The sequence below is a fragment of the Gloeophyllum trabeum genome (assembly GCF_000344685.1).
Source record: "Gloeophyllum trabeum ATCC 11539 unplaced genomic scaffold GLOTRscaffold_00007, whole genome shotgun sequence".
Taxonomy (NCBI): Eukaryota; Fungi; Basidiomycota; class Agaricomycetes; order Gloeophyllales; family Gloeophyllaceae; genus Gloeophyllum; species Gloeophyllum trabeum.
Window position 1 is genome coordinate 1,090,910 of NW_006920416.1, and position 14,774 is coordinate 1,105,683.

General features: G+C 54.4%; 4 protein-coding genes across 4 annotated transcripts; 2 read left to right on the forward strand and 2 right to left on the reverse strand.

Annotated features, from left to right (window-relative positions):
- Positions 1–1,008: 1,008 nt before the first annotated feature.
- Positions 1,009–2,186, forward strand: GLOTRDRAFT_76585 (P-loop containing nucleoside triphosphate hydrolase protein; the record flags this gene model as incomplete). Its single annotated transcript, XM_007868213.1, has 3 exons — positions 1,009–1,399; positions 1,458–1,878; positions 1,931–2,186. Coding segments are annotated over exons 1-3 (921 nt in total), but the record flags the coding sequence as incomplete, so codon positions are not given.
- Positions 2,187–3,350: 1,164 nt separating this feature from the next.
- GLOTRDRAFT_138862 (uncharacterized protein) lies at positions 3,351–7,660 on the reverse strand (the record flags this gene model as incomplete). The annotated part of the gene is made up of 5 exons (XM_007868214.1): positions 3,351–3,815; positions 3,877–3,969; positions 4,030–4,071; positions 5,331–7,187; positions 7,235–7,660. 5 exons carry the CDS (start codon positions 7,658–7,660, stop codon positions 3,672–3,674), a joined length of 2,562 nt encoding a protein of 853 aa, XP_007866405.1. The 3' UTR covers positions 3,351–3,671.
- A 585-nt stretch (positions 7,661–8,245) lies between these two features.
- On the forward strand, positions 8,246–8,428 carry GLOTRDRAFT_42033 (uncharacterized protein; the record flags this gene model as incomplete). Its single annotated transcript, XM_007867923.1, has 1 exon — positions 8,246–8,428. A coding segment is annotated over one exon (183 nt), but the record flags the coding sequence as incomplete, so codon positions are not given.
- A 283-nt stretch (positions 8,429–8,711) lies between these two features.
- Positions 8,712–9,972, reverse strand: GLOTRDRAFT_42183 (uncharacterized protein; the record flags this gene model as incomplete). Its single annotated transcript, XM_007867936.1, has 2 exons — positions 8,712–9,226; positions 9,291–9,972. The coding sequence occupies 2 exons, from the start codon at positions 9,970–9,972 to the stop codon at positions 8,712–8,714; spliced, it is 1,197 nt and encodes a 398-aa protein (XP_007866127.1).
- Between the last annotated feature and the right edge of the window lie 4,802 nt (positions 9,973–14,774).

The following is a 14,774-nucleotide window of genomic DNA, read 5'->3' on the forward strand; positions in this document are numbered from 1 at the left end:
CAATTCCGGGTCGCGCGGCGAGTTGTTTGCATCTGTTTGGACTCTGCAAGAAAGTGGTCGCAAATCCCCCGCCTTCATAGAGCCTGCCGCATGTTGAAATCACGCATATTAAATGTACCGGCAGGGATGTCATGATACAGAAGATGCAACGTTGGTTCTGAATTTCCGAATTTCCCAACATCAAGTTCATTAGATAGAGGTAATGAGACCGCAAGTACATTTAACAAAAATGTACAACCAACATTGCATCCGCTCGTTGATATAGATTAACTTTTATGAATCAAGTGACGCGTGAATATGAACGTAGCACGCCGTAGGTTTTCTGGCAGTAAAGAGCAATTAACGACGCGTCCGAACGCGTCGCGGACGTGACAAGCTGTGACACCATCGCAAAAAGTGTCACACCAAATATCCTGGTCACTGTCCGGGCTCTCCTCCAGCAGCAGAAGCAGGTCCCTTCCCCTGTGTTAGAACTGCAAACTCAACATAGTGCATGAGATATATATTCAACCTTTTACAGCTGTGATCCAGTACTTGCTTTGTCCGCTAATTACACAGACTTGTGCTTCCTGGAAATCAAGCTCATCTGCATCAAGGACAGGGAATGCACCCACTGGTGTGCACATAGATATGTTCCAAATGTTTCTGAAGACAATACATAACTTCCCTAAGCACTCTTTTGCCGACCTCGGTCATATTGACCATCATTTCATCCCGATGGTGGACAGCTCAGGAATAAGAAGAGACAAACATGTTTATATCTACTGTAATGGTAGAATACCTTTCTTGCTGGTTTAAAATAGTGATATACATTGCTCATGCATGCATAAGGTGAGAATGGAGCAGAGAAACGCACAAGAATACGAGGGGATACTTGCAACCACCTTTCAGCCACAATCTGCTGACAAATCAACTCGCACCGGAACCGGGCGTTGCGCCTCCCCAAGACCAGTCAGAGGTTAAGTCGAAGTCGCTGGTGCCGCCGGAATAAACTCGGCATAGTTATCCCCGCACTCCTGTTCAACACTGACAGTGACTCGGAACGTTCAACGTCTCTGCTTGTCTTGTCCAGTCCAATGCCGACATAATATCATCAACCCTGGAGCAACGTAGAGAAGCATATTGAAGCTGTTTCGGTCGATCTTCGCGAGCTATGTCTTCGATTCTACGGGTTCGGATATCTACCTTCAGATATCAAACGTGCAAAACCTCTCCGCGACGTGCCTTGCATACACCGACTTCGCAGCCCTTGATTCACATCCCAAAGAGCAACGTCTATCGTTTCGATGACACAAAGGGGACCTCTCCGCTCTTCCGCGACCTCCAGTGGACGGTGCGCGACGGCGAGAGCTGGGCCGTCGTCGGCGCTGGTTCAGGCGAGAAGACCGCACTGCTCGAGGTGAGTGCAGCATGTCTTTCAAATCCTCCGATACAATAGCAACACTGCTAATCGGTAGGTTCTAGACGGGCGCTACCGTCTCAAGCCGCCCCCGCATGGCGGCCTCTTCCCCTTCCTCTCGTCCTACAGACCCAACGCAGTCTCCCTCGTCTCCTTCGCGCACCGCCCGCGCGCCGCGGGCGGTCAGTTCTACGACTACACTGCCCGCTATGGATCCGTGTGGGAGGAGGACAAGATAACGCTCCGGCAGAGCATGTTCCCGGAGACGCTCCCCGAGTTTGCGCGGCGCGATAACCAGCACGCGGTGGAGATGACGGACGAGGACAAGGAGCTCTTTGACGAGCTCGTGCGGAAACTGGACCTGGGCGGGCTGCTGGACCTCCCGCTTATCGCGTTGAGTAATGGGCAGACGCGGAAGGCGCGGATATTGAAAGCGCTGCTTGCGAGGCCGGAGCTGATGCTTCTGGACGAACCACTGAGTACGCCCTGCCGTATCGCACATGCGACGAATGCTGAACCACTATTTCTTAGCCGGAGTTGACGCTGCGACGCGCCCGCTTCTCATCGACATCTTCCACTCACTACACATTTCTCGCAATCCCCGCATCATCCTCGGACTCCGGAAACAGGACCCCGTCCCCGAATGGATCACCCACGTCGCCGCGGTCCAAGGCGGATCAGTGACCACGGGCCTTAAGAACGAAATTCTCGCCGAATTCAACAAGGACGCAGGCACGCAGGTCGCACCTACCACTCGGGACGATCGGTGGCGCGCTGTTGTCCCGAGAGCACAGCGCCCGGTGCTTGTCCACATGCAAAACGTCAACGTCAGGTATCATGAACGGCATGTACGGCTCTAGCCCACTTCTTGAAATTCAGGCAGATGTCTCATCTTCGCCGCCTAGGTCCTCAAGGACATAAACTGGAAAATCCACGCCGGCGACCGGTGGCATCTCCAAGGCCCCAACGGTGAGCCCGTACACGTCTTTACCATGAGAATTCAACCTTATCTATGCCCTGCCACAGGCTCCGGGAAAACGACCCTGCTCTCCCTCCTCACCGGCGAGCATCCGCAATCGTACACCCAGCGCCCGCCCCACTCCTCGCTCACCCTCTTCGGCCGCGCGCGCGCACAGCACGCAACGACGCAGCTCGCAGGCCGCGTCGGCGTCGTCTCGCCCGAGCTGTACAACGCCTTCCCGCGGCGGCGCGCGCTGAGCGTGCGCGAGGCGGTCGGCACGGGGTTCCGCGGGACGTTCGTGCCCGGCGCGCTGAGCGCGGCGGAGGACGAGCGGGTGCGCGAGGTGGTCGCGGCGCTCGCGCCGCGCGGGGCGTTTGCGGAGAGGAGCTTTGCGGACCTGTCCGCGGGCGAGCAGGGCGTCGTCCTGCTCATGCGCGCGCTGGTCGGCCGGCCGCCGCTCGTCATCCTGGACGAGGTGTGGGCGGGGATGGACGGGGCGATGATCGAGGCTGCGCGGCGGTACCTCAGGAATGGCGGGGTGGGTGAGGAGCAGGCGGTGGTGGTGGTCACGCATTGGGAGGAGGAGGTCCCCTGGAGCCGGGAGGAGGAGGGTTTCCGACAGTTTCGGTTGCAGGACGGGACTGGGATAGAGGTCCACTGAAACTGGTCGTGAGTTTTTGGGGAGCTCTAGTGTGTACGATCCTTGCCGTCTAGACCAGGTTTCACGTCTGATTGTGTCTTACGATGTAAATACAGGATCCTAGACATACATTTGGCATACATACAGAGCGACGTGAAACCATGACAGTCTATTCCTAGCATATAGGCGTATTCTGGTTCTGTGCTTACCCTTTTTGTACGGCGTCCGTGTCCTTCAGTGAGACGCGGTGCATTTTGGCTTTTTGTTGAGTCTTTTTTCCAATTGGGACACGCCAGGTAAGTGCTATGACAGCCTTCCATCGAGCTAAATTGACATTTCACAACCTAGAGCCCCAATCCAGAGGAAGTACACGAACTACCATTCAGAATAGTAGTGGTTCCATTAGCTTTCGCGAACCACTGTACTCACGCACGCCTTTGGCGTCGACGAAGACATGGGTCACGGGAAGATAAAGAACAAGGTGTGTCTAGTTCTCGGTTCCAAGCACAACTACACATTAGGGCTCGTACAATATTAACATAAGCATACAAACGTGGGTATATCATCACGTCTCAACGTCCTCCACGCCCGTGTATGTTCGTCAAGAAACGCATCATCGTCAACGGCCTTCGTTGGGGAAACTGGTGGGAAACGACCGGGCGACGGACTGCTTAGTACGCAGCGGTCGTCCCTGCTCCCCTGCGTCCTCCAAAATTGAAGCGATGTGTACCTGTGCGCCTCGATGAGCGACGTGCTGGCAGGCAGAAGTTGCAGCAGATGATGTCGAGGATGATGTCGATGATCGTGACAATGATCTGAACGCATCACAGTCATGAGTGTCTGCGAACGTTCGAAGGTAGAGGCTATGGTACTTACCGTTACGATCAGGGAAACGATGGTCATAAGGATGGAGGCAATGGCGGAGATGATGGCGTTAATGGCACCACCGATAGCAGAGAATATGGCACCCTACATCGCAGCACGGTCGTCAGCACCGCTCGCCTTGCCAACACAACGAATAACACTCACCATGATGATTATTTGTTCGTAAAAAGCGTGTGTGGATGTCGTCTAAGAGGTGTGGTGTTACGAGTCGGTGAGGAAACCTCAGGGCAGGTGGTGTTTATATAGGAGAGGCGCGGGGTGATAGGGAGGCGGGTCTCCACCGAGTAGAGTTTGTATGACGTGAACGGGCTGGAGTACACAGGAAGCGTCCAGAGTTGGAATTTGCGTTTGCGGAGTCGCTGAGCCAGTCGTCCCTGCCATTCCGGGGCCGCCGGTGGGGACGATGCCGCCGGCTGGTTGCCTGCGGCGGCAAAGGATGCGATGTCGATAGCTCGAGGACGCCAACGTCGACGTGCACGGCGCTGAGGGACATGTCGCCACAGTTGGTCGGTGACGTCACACAGCACTACGTCATTGCAAGCTCGGATCTTCCGGACTTCTTCCGGAGGCGCTCCGTCCTCCTCTGGGTGCTGTTCTATCACTGACGTCCGGCTGACGCTGCTCTGTATCGAAAATTTCTTGCAACGCCTTTGCCAGCAGGCTCTTGACGTCTGCGATACCGCGCGCGCTGACTGCTTTGGCGTCAATATCCATGCAGTTGCTTGATCTGGCCCCGACTGATGGCGAGTCGTGTGAGGTTCCGGAGCCTTCACATCGGGAATACGCATGCCACGTGGTCACGTGGCCGAAGCGGACGGAAAAGCCAAGGGTATTTGGCCCTATTGTTTCTTTCACTCTTTGGTATCGTGTCGCATGCGACGGTCTCTCTGTTTCATACTGGTCTACTGGCTTTCGTATAAAAGGGTGAGCGTTTGTACTGTACGACAGAGCACTACGAATCGAGTACTGCTTACAACCGTCTTACTTCGACTCTGTGCGACGACCGAGTAACGTCACGCTATCCTCACATGCGGCGACTACTTACACGTCCAAAGCTTGTACATGTGAATTGCGACTCTAATCCTATGCAATGATAACTGACTACGGTTGCGAATGCAAGGTAACAAAATACAACACCTCCATAAGATGGAATGGATAAATAGGTTTAAGGAGAGTGCACTTGTACAACCCATAATTGATGAAGGTCCATGCGTGTTGGTTCAATGTGATAATAATGCTCTGTCCATGTGCGCGAACGTCGACGGCCGGGGCCGTTTCGGGACCCTCAAGGGTGAAGGCGGCCTGAGCCACGAAAGGTGATTTGTTTTGCCACTACGGTCCACGAAAGACGTCTCGATCGCCAATTGCGGTCGGGTGCCAGTCCTCTTGGATGGCGGCTCTACGGTTGTGGAAGATGTGACAGACTCCCGCTCGCTGGCACGCACAGCGAGCGACTGCGGGCGCGCCCCGCTGGATGGCGGCTCCACCACTGTAGATGACGTGGACGACTCCCGTCCAGCAGCACGCACTGCGAGCGACTCTGGCGGCTTTGTCTCTGTCCCTGGGGCAGGGGCAGGCTCAGGCGACGTGCCGCCGAGGCTCAGGCTCAGCGTCGACAGCGTGCATATGGAGGGCAGCACGGGCTTACTGAGGGAGCTCCGCGCGCTGCTCGACTTGGACTGCAGGTCGTCGAGCTTGAACTCGGGCATCGGCTCGTGCTCGAGAGCGGCTGTTATCGCGCGCAGGGTCAGGGGAGTCATAGGCGGCAGAGTGGGTATGCGCGGGGGCGGCGATTGGCGGTGTTGGAATTCGGTTACATCGGGGGGAGAGCTGTATGGCGGCGGCGCCATTTCCGCGTCGGCGCCCATGGTGTTCGCGTCCACAGCGGAGGGTAGGTAGACTGGGAGGGTGGATGATCCCGTGACTAACGTGGCGAAAGAGTCGTGGGTGCCGTTCGCTCCCTGCGCGACGGGGAACGGGGCGTCACGACCGCGCTTCGTTGGATGTCGTGGGCCTGAGGGTTTCCGAGTGGGAGGTGATGATAGAGGCCTTACCGAGCTTGGTAGACCACAACTCTTCCTCAAAGAAACCACGTTCTCCGCTGGTAGCGGAGCAGTCTCTGGGGGATCTCTGAAAGGCGAGTGTGCGAGCTCACCATTTGCGCTATGAACAGATCTTTGCACGCTCTTCTCGGGCACATGGATGTCAGACGCCACCACATCCGGATCTGTGGAGGAGGGCAGGCGGTCCGGTATACGTACAGTCGCTGCACTAACTGCTTGGGGAGACTGAGGCACCCTGGGCAGCGGAAGTGGTCGAATCGCACTCTGCCGGGTCCCACTATCAGATCGTGACCGCGTCGGTGCATGATCCTGTCCCGTCCTGGGAACCATCAACAGTGATGCTGACGGTGGCCGCCGGAGCGACATTAATCTGAGGCGGAGCGTGTCATCATCGTCCCGTGGTGTCGGTGGTAGAGGCGTTGTGGGAGGGGGATAGGGTGGTGGGGACGGTATGTGCGGGTATTCGAAGGGAAAGTGCAGGCTGGACCGGAACGGCCATCCCTGATCGTCCCGCTCATGCATGAAGGCGCGGATGGCGTCGGAGGAGCGCAGGACGGCAGCGGCCTGGGCCTGGCCAACGTTTTCCGACCCAGGTCGTGGTAGGGAGATCTTCCCGCTAATCGGCGGTGTTGTGATAACAGTAAATTGGGAAGACTGGGAGGATGTTATGGAGGGGAGGACGCCATGGCCATCTGAGGGCATCAGTGCATGTTGCGGGGCAGATTCAGTGGTGGCCGTGGACGTCTGGCTGCGGACCGTCTCTTTGCTATTAGATGATACCGAGGGATTGCTCGTTAGGGGACTCCGTTCAAAGGCTGAAATTAACCGGTGGCTTGGTACAAGCGACACCGGAGACGGTGGTCCAGCTTGGCGTACGTCCCGCGACGGCTCAGGAGGCACAACGACTGGGTCGACGACCACAGTCACTGAGCTCGTTTGCGCAGGTACCTGAGAGCTCAGGCGAGTAGACGCTTCGGTAGGATTTGATAAGCCAGATTGTGAGCTTTCCCGCTTTTCGATCAGCGGTTCCATCGGATGGCGAGGCAGTCCAGCCTTAGAACGAGGTGGATGCTCAGAGTTCAACTTGGGCGGATAAGAAACTGGCGGAGGCGTGATCTCCCTCCGTCCTGCTTGCGTTTCATATGGCCGCGGGGAACAGGGCAGCCCAGGTTTGGGATGCGAGATTGTCAAAACCTGGGGTGCTGACGGAGCCTCGTAGCTGCTCATAAATGGCTTCTTCTGGGGTGTGTATCAGCACGAGAATGGGCTACGATAAAAGTACCTACATTTGAGTACCCGGTTTCTCCGGTGGTGGTAGAGGCCCTATCCCAAGCCTGGGCACCATCGGCCGACTTCCGGAGCAGCGGCCCCTCGTCGTAGGACGACCTTATGATGGAGATATCGGACTCATCTACAGTAGGCTCATTGGTGTCAACCTTAGATTCGCGAGCATTGCCCGTGGCGTCATTGCTGGCCCTGACCGCACTGACCAGCGTAGACGTGCGCTGCCAAGTAGGGTTCGATACAGGGGATTGCAGAGACAAGGTGGCGACGTGCGACGAGACCTGCTCGACATCTCTCCGCATTCTTCGGTTCAGCCGACTACGGCGCCTTGCCCATGGCACAATCAGTAGGACCAGCAGGAGGACGAGGACCACGCATCCGACGACTATCCCGACAAGCCAGCCTACTGCGGCATGCCTGCCCGCCATTGCCAGTACGTCGATCAGAGGAGAAAGAGAGTTCCGTGCACGTCTTACGAGGGGGAAACATCTTTTCTGTCTGAGTGGGCGTAGTTCCTGTCAGATCTATCAATCAAGTCCCAGCATAGCCCTGTGCATTACTCCCAGGCGCTTCAAAATAGTTACCCGTCCTAAGGAAATACCTAAAAAAAAAAGGCGGCCGTCTGCAGCGCAGCAAGGCAGGTAGGCCATTAGCACACGGGAATCCGACATAGCAGGTGATATAGCCAGGAAGACTCGTCCGTATTGAAGGTAAGTAGTAGTGGCTTCGCTGTGGCTGAGGTCCTCGTGTACAATCAAGCGCAAACAAACAAGCATTATTGGTTCCGTCCTGCAATAGCCACTTACGATGGTCAACTATACTAATCGGCCTTCCAAGTAGGACGGGTATCCGGAGAGCAGTATGACAAAGGTTTGCAGTCGTTCACTTGGTTGGCTTGCCGTACTCAGAGCAGTATCAGTCACAGGAAGCTGCCTGTCAAGCCCAAGGTGAGCCCGTGCAGCAGTCGTGGCAGTACTCGATGGTAAAGACGCCGCTATTGAACGGATATCATAGCATGCGAACTGCAGTCATGCTTGAATAAGAATACGTACACTCCAGAGAAGTGCGAGAAGCACATGCGAGAGCTCTATCTGTGTTGCGACTCAATGTACAAGGCTACGCAGGATAAGGGCGAGTCATCTGCCTGTCCTATGCCCAGCGTCGTGAGGAGATGGTTGAAAAACCACCCCCAATAATATCTGGCTGGGTATGTGTCTTTATCCAGAGTGTTGGTCTCGTGTATCTGCTATAAACGCTGTTTCATGCAATGCCGCTACACCGTCAGTCGCAAGTACGTCTCTTATGTTTCAGCGACCGAGGAAGCGCTGATGGCTAATTGTAATAATAATAATAGGCATGGTTCATCTACTATAGGCCTTCGCCGCTTGTCAATAGTCCGTATCGTCCATGGTCTGTGCGCATATAATGTACAATAAAGAAAAGAAGGCAGCACCTCTCAGCGCCGGCGGCCAACGGTGGTCACTTCTCCCCGTCCCATTCGACCATGGATTCCAGGACAACCTTAGGCTTCACCAGGCAGGTGTCTTTCCACTCCTCGACCCCGTCCGCACTCGTGACTCTCTCCATGCGCCCGAGCCCGAGCTCTGTCGTGCTCAGGACCCTGATTAAGTCTTCGCTCTCAGCCTTGTCCGCCTCGTGCTCCGTGTCAATATCATCCATCCACGTAGGATCGTAAGCCTCCTCGGGCGACACCCACGTAACCTCGTAGTCGCCCGAGAGGATCTCCTGGCCGATGGTTTTGTTGACCTTCAGCGCGAGCGTGATGACTCCCTTTATCTTGTCCATGAACTTATTTTTCATCGTCTCGGTGATTTGCTTCAGCGGCGCCTTGCAGCCGGCGACGAGGAGAATGTCCGTCAGACGCTCCGCAATTCGCGGAACGAGACTGGTGGCGATGTCACCGTCGCCATGGACGACGGACTGAATGTGTTTGCGCGTTAGCGACCGCCATCTTCGTGCGACAGCCAAAGCCTCTGATGAGACACGACCGGTTGGTGAGCTCAGAATTTTACTCTTGAATGAGGCATCCGAACTCACCGGTTTCCCGCATATGATAGTAGACGTCGTCATATATATCGCCAATTATTTCGGCCTCCTTCGATAGGTCGAAATACCAGCATCGCACCGTCCAGTGCGCATACATCGACATCGTGCCCTGGAAGGCGACCTGCACGATCGTAGCGTCGTCCGTATCCTGCAGGAGCTGCGTCATCGGGCGCCCCAGCGCATGTTCTGCCCACTCCCGTGCCGCGGCGCCGTGCTGGCTCGGGTCGATCGTGTGCTCGGCGTATTTGTACGAGTCGGCGATGAGCTGAGAGACCTGGTGGATCTCGGCGTTGAGGTCTTGGACCAGCTGGATAACGTCTTTCTCCGGGACGCAGTCCGGTGTGGCCAAGAAGTGGTCCGCAACCTTTGCTTCGTCCGAGCTGCTACCCGAGGACGCCTGTACCTTGCCCGCCTTTTGCTGCGCCGAAGGAGCGGGGACGTGCTTGTCGACCTCAGTCTTCGTCTTCTTCAGTTCTGCGTCCCGACGTTTGACCTGTTCCTCGAGTATCCGCACTCGGTCGGCAAGGCGGATCGACTCCAGCTTCTTCTGCTCCAGATCCTGCTGCAAGGCCTTTTTTGCCTTATCCTCCTCTTCCAAGCGCTTCTCGGCAGAAGCCTTTGCCGCCCGTACGGCGTCCAACTCTGCCCTCAGCGCTTCGGACGACCTCCTCATCTCCTCCGCTCCTTGCCTGAGACCCTCAGCATCCAAGTCAGCAGCATCACCAGTACATTTCGCATACCCATTGCCGTCTGCCTGTTCTATCCTGGAGTGCCCGTTCTCTGGCTTCCCAGCGGGCGTGCGAGTAAAATAATACGACACAAAATTGCGCAGGCCCATAGTGTAGGAGAATATCCAGGAGAGGCTCTGCGACATAGTGCTGACCGGCAGCCGAGTTATACGCGGGAAGACTGAATTGACGCTCGCCCGCCTCGGTTTCCAGTCGTTATGAGAGCCCGCGCCTCGCGTTCTCGCTGCGATCAGGTCGTGTTCTACGGTCGCAGCGGGAACACGGGGACGAGGGCGTGTGCTCAGTCTATAGTCAGGATATTAACGCTGGCACGCCTTATCATTTCCTTTCTCTCCACATTACGCGCAAGCTGAATATAGGTTCGTCTCAATAGTAATAGTTCATACCAGTATTACTGTCAACCTTCGCTACCAGTATTGCAGTTGACCGAACAGCATAGTCACGACTGTGTCGGCCTAGACAGACCGATGCGCGCCTTGCCATACGCGCTCAGCACTACAGCGCGGTCGATTGCATTAATCCTCTCGAGTTATTTCCATCACTTCCTAACCTTATTCATGGGTGGGTTTTCGGATGGACTCTGCGGGCGCGTAGCCTCGTGGCGTGAAGTCGGACGCCGGGTGTATGCCATGCTACTATACTTATTGGTGCTTCGGAGGGTGGGTTGTATCGTCAGAGACGGCTATTCCCTTCCCTAGTGTGGTGCGGCGGACATGCATCGAAGCACAGCTATGCAGCGCAACGCCCGATGTGATCATGAGGAGATGACATGCACAAGCTCTAGTATACGTAGTTGAAGTGCAGTTGGACGAGCCTATTGATCTTTCCCCCTTCTCTATAATAATGTGCATTGTGATAGACATGAGCTTGAACTGAGGTTCCAAGCTGGGTGAAGATGGATTGTGTATTCGTATATTACATGCTTAGATGGGACACGAAGCTTACGGGAGAGCCATATCTGGCTGTATACAGACAACGAAAACCGGAACTATGTATGATACGCGGGGACAGAGGACAGATGACACAAGTAGTCGAGCGCCATTAGCTAGAATATGACGCCCCCGGGCTTTGTTATCCTGGCTAGTGATGCCGCAGTTCGGTTCCCGAACCTGGGAGAACCCGTTCAAACCCCGAACCGGACTCAGGTTCTGGTCCGCGGTCCAGCTTTCGTGAGGACCGAACCTGAAATGAGGTTCAGAGGGTGCCAGACACCCGAACCTTATCCAAATATGGTAACTTTTGGCGGTTCGAACCAGAATCTGACTGGACACAAGGCCATTTCAGGTTCTTTGAGGTTCAAGGTCCGGGAAATCACCCGAACCGGACCTGTGGCCTGGTTCCGGGTTCAGAATTTTTGGCCGATAACCGGACCGAGCCGGACCGCGGCATCACTAATCCTGGCCGTGGAGGAGCGTATTGGTTTGCCTAAGCTTGACTGCATGACGCTTCCAATTCGACATCTTGGAAAGGTAGACGACCAGTCGTTATGAGTTGAAACATCGTGATGGATAAGTCCGGCGGAGGACACTTGGAGGCAGCAGAAAACTTGTATGACCACGCCCAGAGACTGAACTCCGTATCCGCCCGAGCAAGACTACACCACGAAGTCTGCTACAGGTGCTGTGCAGGTGCAGCTCGCGCCGGCGCCACGGGATAATCCCACGGCCCCTCCCACCGCTTCGCACATGCCACGCATGTTATCTGAATAATGTATGCATGGTGCACCCACATCAGCTGTGTTGCAGATGTGAATGCAGCTGAGGAACAGCAACTTCATTATTCTGATTTATTCTTCTATTATTTGTTCCTTCATCTGCTCATTCAGGAGCCACAACAAATGTGAGCATGTATGGTATATATTTCACTACTGAATGGTACACAATACAAGAGACATGCCATCCACCAGTAACTACCTTCAATGTCCCTGAGTCACACTGCCAGAAGTACAATCCTTTCCCCAGTGCTCCATGTGTCTACTCCATATCTGCGAGCACACATCAACATGAAGCTAACATGAGACCGATATTAACATACAGCCACACCCTGGTTATTGCTCCCAATGCCGGAGAGCCCACACATTACAGAGCTAGTCTGGGTAAAGGAACCATTGTTATCAGGCAATATGCAAGCACAGCATAGCATAACCCAGTGAACATACCTTGCAAACCACACAATCTCCAAAACATCAATGATAGTCCCACCCACCACTGGGTACCACCCCTGTCGAGCATGAAATTACACCTTATAGCACACCAGGACAGGAGCTTACCTAGAGAACCTTGAGCAACAAGATAGTCGACGTGTCAAAAACGCGGCCACGACAACAAATGCGATAAGCACAAACAGCGATTTGCCGTGAGGCCGGAATGGTGGGCGCCGATGGAGAGGGAAGGATAGACCCTCGCTGGCAGTCCTAGGCAAGACACGGGAATGCGTTCAGGCGCATCATTCGTGACAGCACAAGAGTGAGAGGCGAAGTTCAAGTTGGAGAGCAGGAGAACGTACGAAAACGACGCAAGTCAACAGATTGAACCGTCATGTGACTATGTCTCACGAGCCACGGGGCGATCTGCAACACAGGCGGGCAGCTCTGCTGCACCGCACATGGACTGCTGCCGGGACCCAGACGGTTGCTCCCGTGTATATCGGAAACCTGTTCCATCTGCTCGACGGCTGAGATGCACCGGATTGTCCCAGAATCAGTCCTATGCAAGCCCTATTCCGGAGACTTACGGGTTACAGCCAACCAGCCGCTGCTTCTCTGATGGGAGCCACTCGTGTGACCCAGAAGTGGCTTCCAGCTGTCACACACCTTCGCGAGACTTGGTGGTGTAGTAAGGACAATACTGTCAGTGATCCATGGTTGGGTAGTGACTTATAATTAACGGCTTCAGAGACGTACCATGATTGTGGAAGAGTGTGGGAAGTAGAATACAAAGCCAAAGATGAAACAGATGATCAAAGGAGTGTACGTGGCATTCCGTGCCAGGCGGTGAAGGAGCGGATGGCGCAAGTTGGCCAGATCACGAACGTGGATAAGTTGGGGTCGTCCATGACGCTTCACAAATGACGCGAATAGTCAAAAGCCAGACATCGCAATCTGCGGAGCATCGCAACACTAGTGATGCCGCAGTCCAGTTCCCGAACCTGGGAGAACCGGTTCGAACCTTGGACCGGATCCAGGTTCTGGTCCGCGGTTTGGCTTTGGGGTGGACCGAACCTGAAATGAGGTCCAGGTGGAGCCACAATGCCCGAACCGTACCTAAATATGGTAATTTTGAAGGGTTTGAACCCGAACCTGACCAGACCCAATGCCATTTCAGGTTCTTTGAGGTTCACAGTCCGGACATTTACCCGAACTTGACCTTGGGTCCAGTCCCAGGTCTGGAAATTTGGGCCAATAACCGGACCGAGCCGGACCGCGGCATCACTACGCAACACAGGGAAGGGGAATGAGGTGAATGAATCCAGAAAGCAGTGCTGTGGGGATGAGTGGGCTGAGGAATATTGGGTTGATGCTGCCTGATTGCCTGAGCGGTAGGAGATGGAACGGGTAATAAAAGAGTGTAGCAGGAGTTTGGACAGTCCCGCCGCTCGAAGGAATGTTTTGAAATGAGTGACTAGTTGGACGCCGGACCAAGATGTTTATTTTCTTTTCTGGGGACTCGTTGATATGCACTGACACACAACAATCACCAAGGACCAAAAGAAATAAACCTAACACCAGCGGTATGGGTGGAGGCGGTCCAAGACAACTAAGGGGTATTTTAATAGTTCGAGGGGGAAGGAGGAGTAAGACGTCGTAGGGTAGTCCATAGGAAGACCTAGAAAAATAAAACAAATACTTTGACACCTAAAAACAAATGCTAGTCGATGCTCCGGAGTCTTTATCTCCGAAGAGTCACAATCAAAGTCGCAAGCAACGACACCTGTCGTAGGATCGTGCTCGTGGGGGTAGAAATTGCTAGAGAGACTGGGTTAATTTTATTTTGCTATTTAGGACGCACTGGAGATAATTAAACCGATGGCGGAGATAAATTACTCGACGAGTCAGGCCTATTGGCAAAGCTAGGATCAGTTATAATTTGCTAAGTTCAATGCTTTCGAACTTCAAGGGTCGCTGAGATCGTAATGCTAATTCTCTGAGATGGTGAAGTACAAAAGTTGTTTTTCTGTACGCTACTTTGTACAATTTATATTACAGGAATGGCTTTGCGACCATCCGGAGATAAATAACAAATAAATGCCGCTACCCACAGGATTGCTCAGCACTTGCCTCCGTTATATCATATACCATATACCATATGACTCCCTTGTGCTCCCACTTGCTCGTTCCAGCCCCTATAGGTCACCTCAACGCTCCGCCACCTGACCCAAGCAGTCCCATCACTCCGTGCGACGCGCTGGTCACGTGCTAATTACCTCCGGCCGCTTGCTGACTGATGCTGACCTCATGGTGACTTGTATACGTCCGCACCTTCGGTATCTTGATGGAAACAAGGGGGAGTGAGTGCTGGAGGGTGGGCATGAGGATGACGCCCCTTGATAGAAGTGTCCGTGGGCCCTGGAGCTAATTCATCTAGAAATCGCATTGGTTAAGTCGCTCCAGAGCTTGCATTTGCGGAGATAAATCGTGGAATGGGTCTGTGTATGTCTCGGGGATGCTAGGAAGTCCGGAGCTAAATAGAAGAATTCTTTTAGAGTCCATAGAAGCCTAGAGGCATGT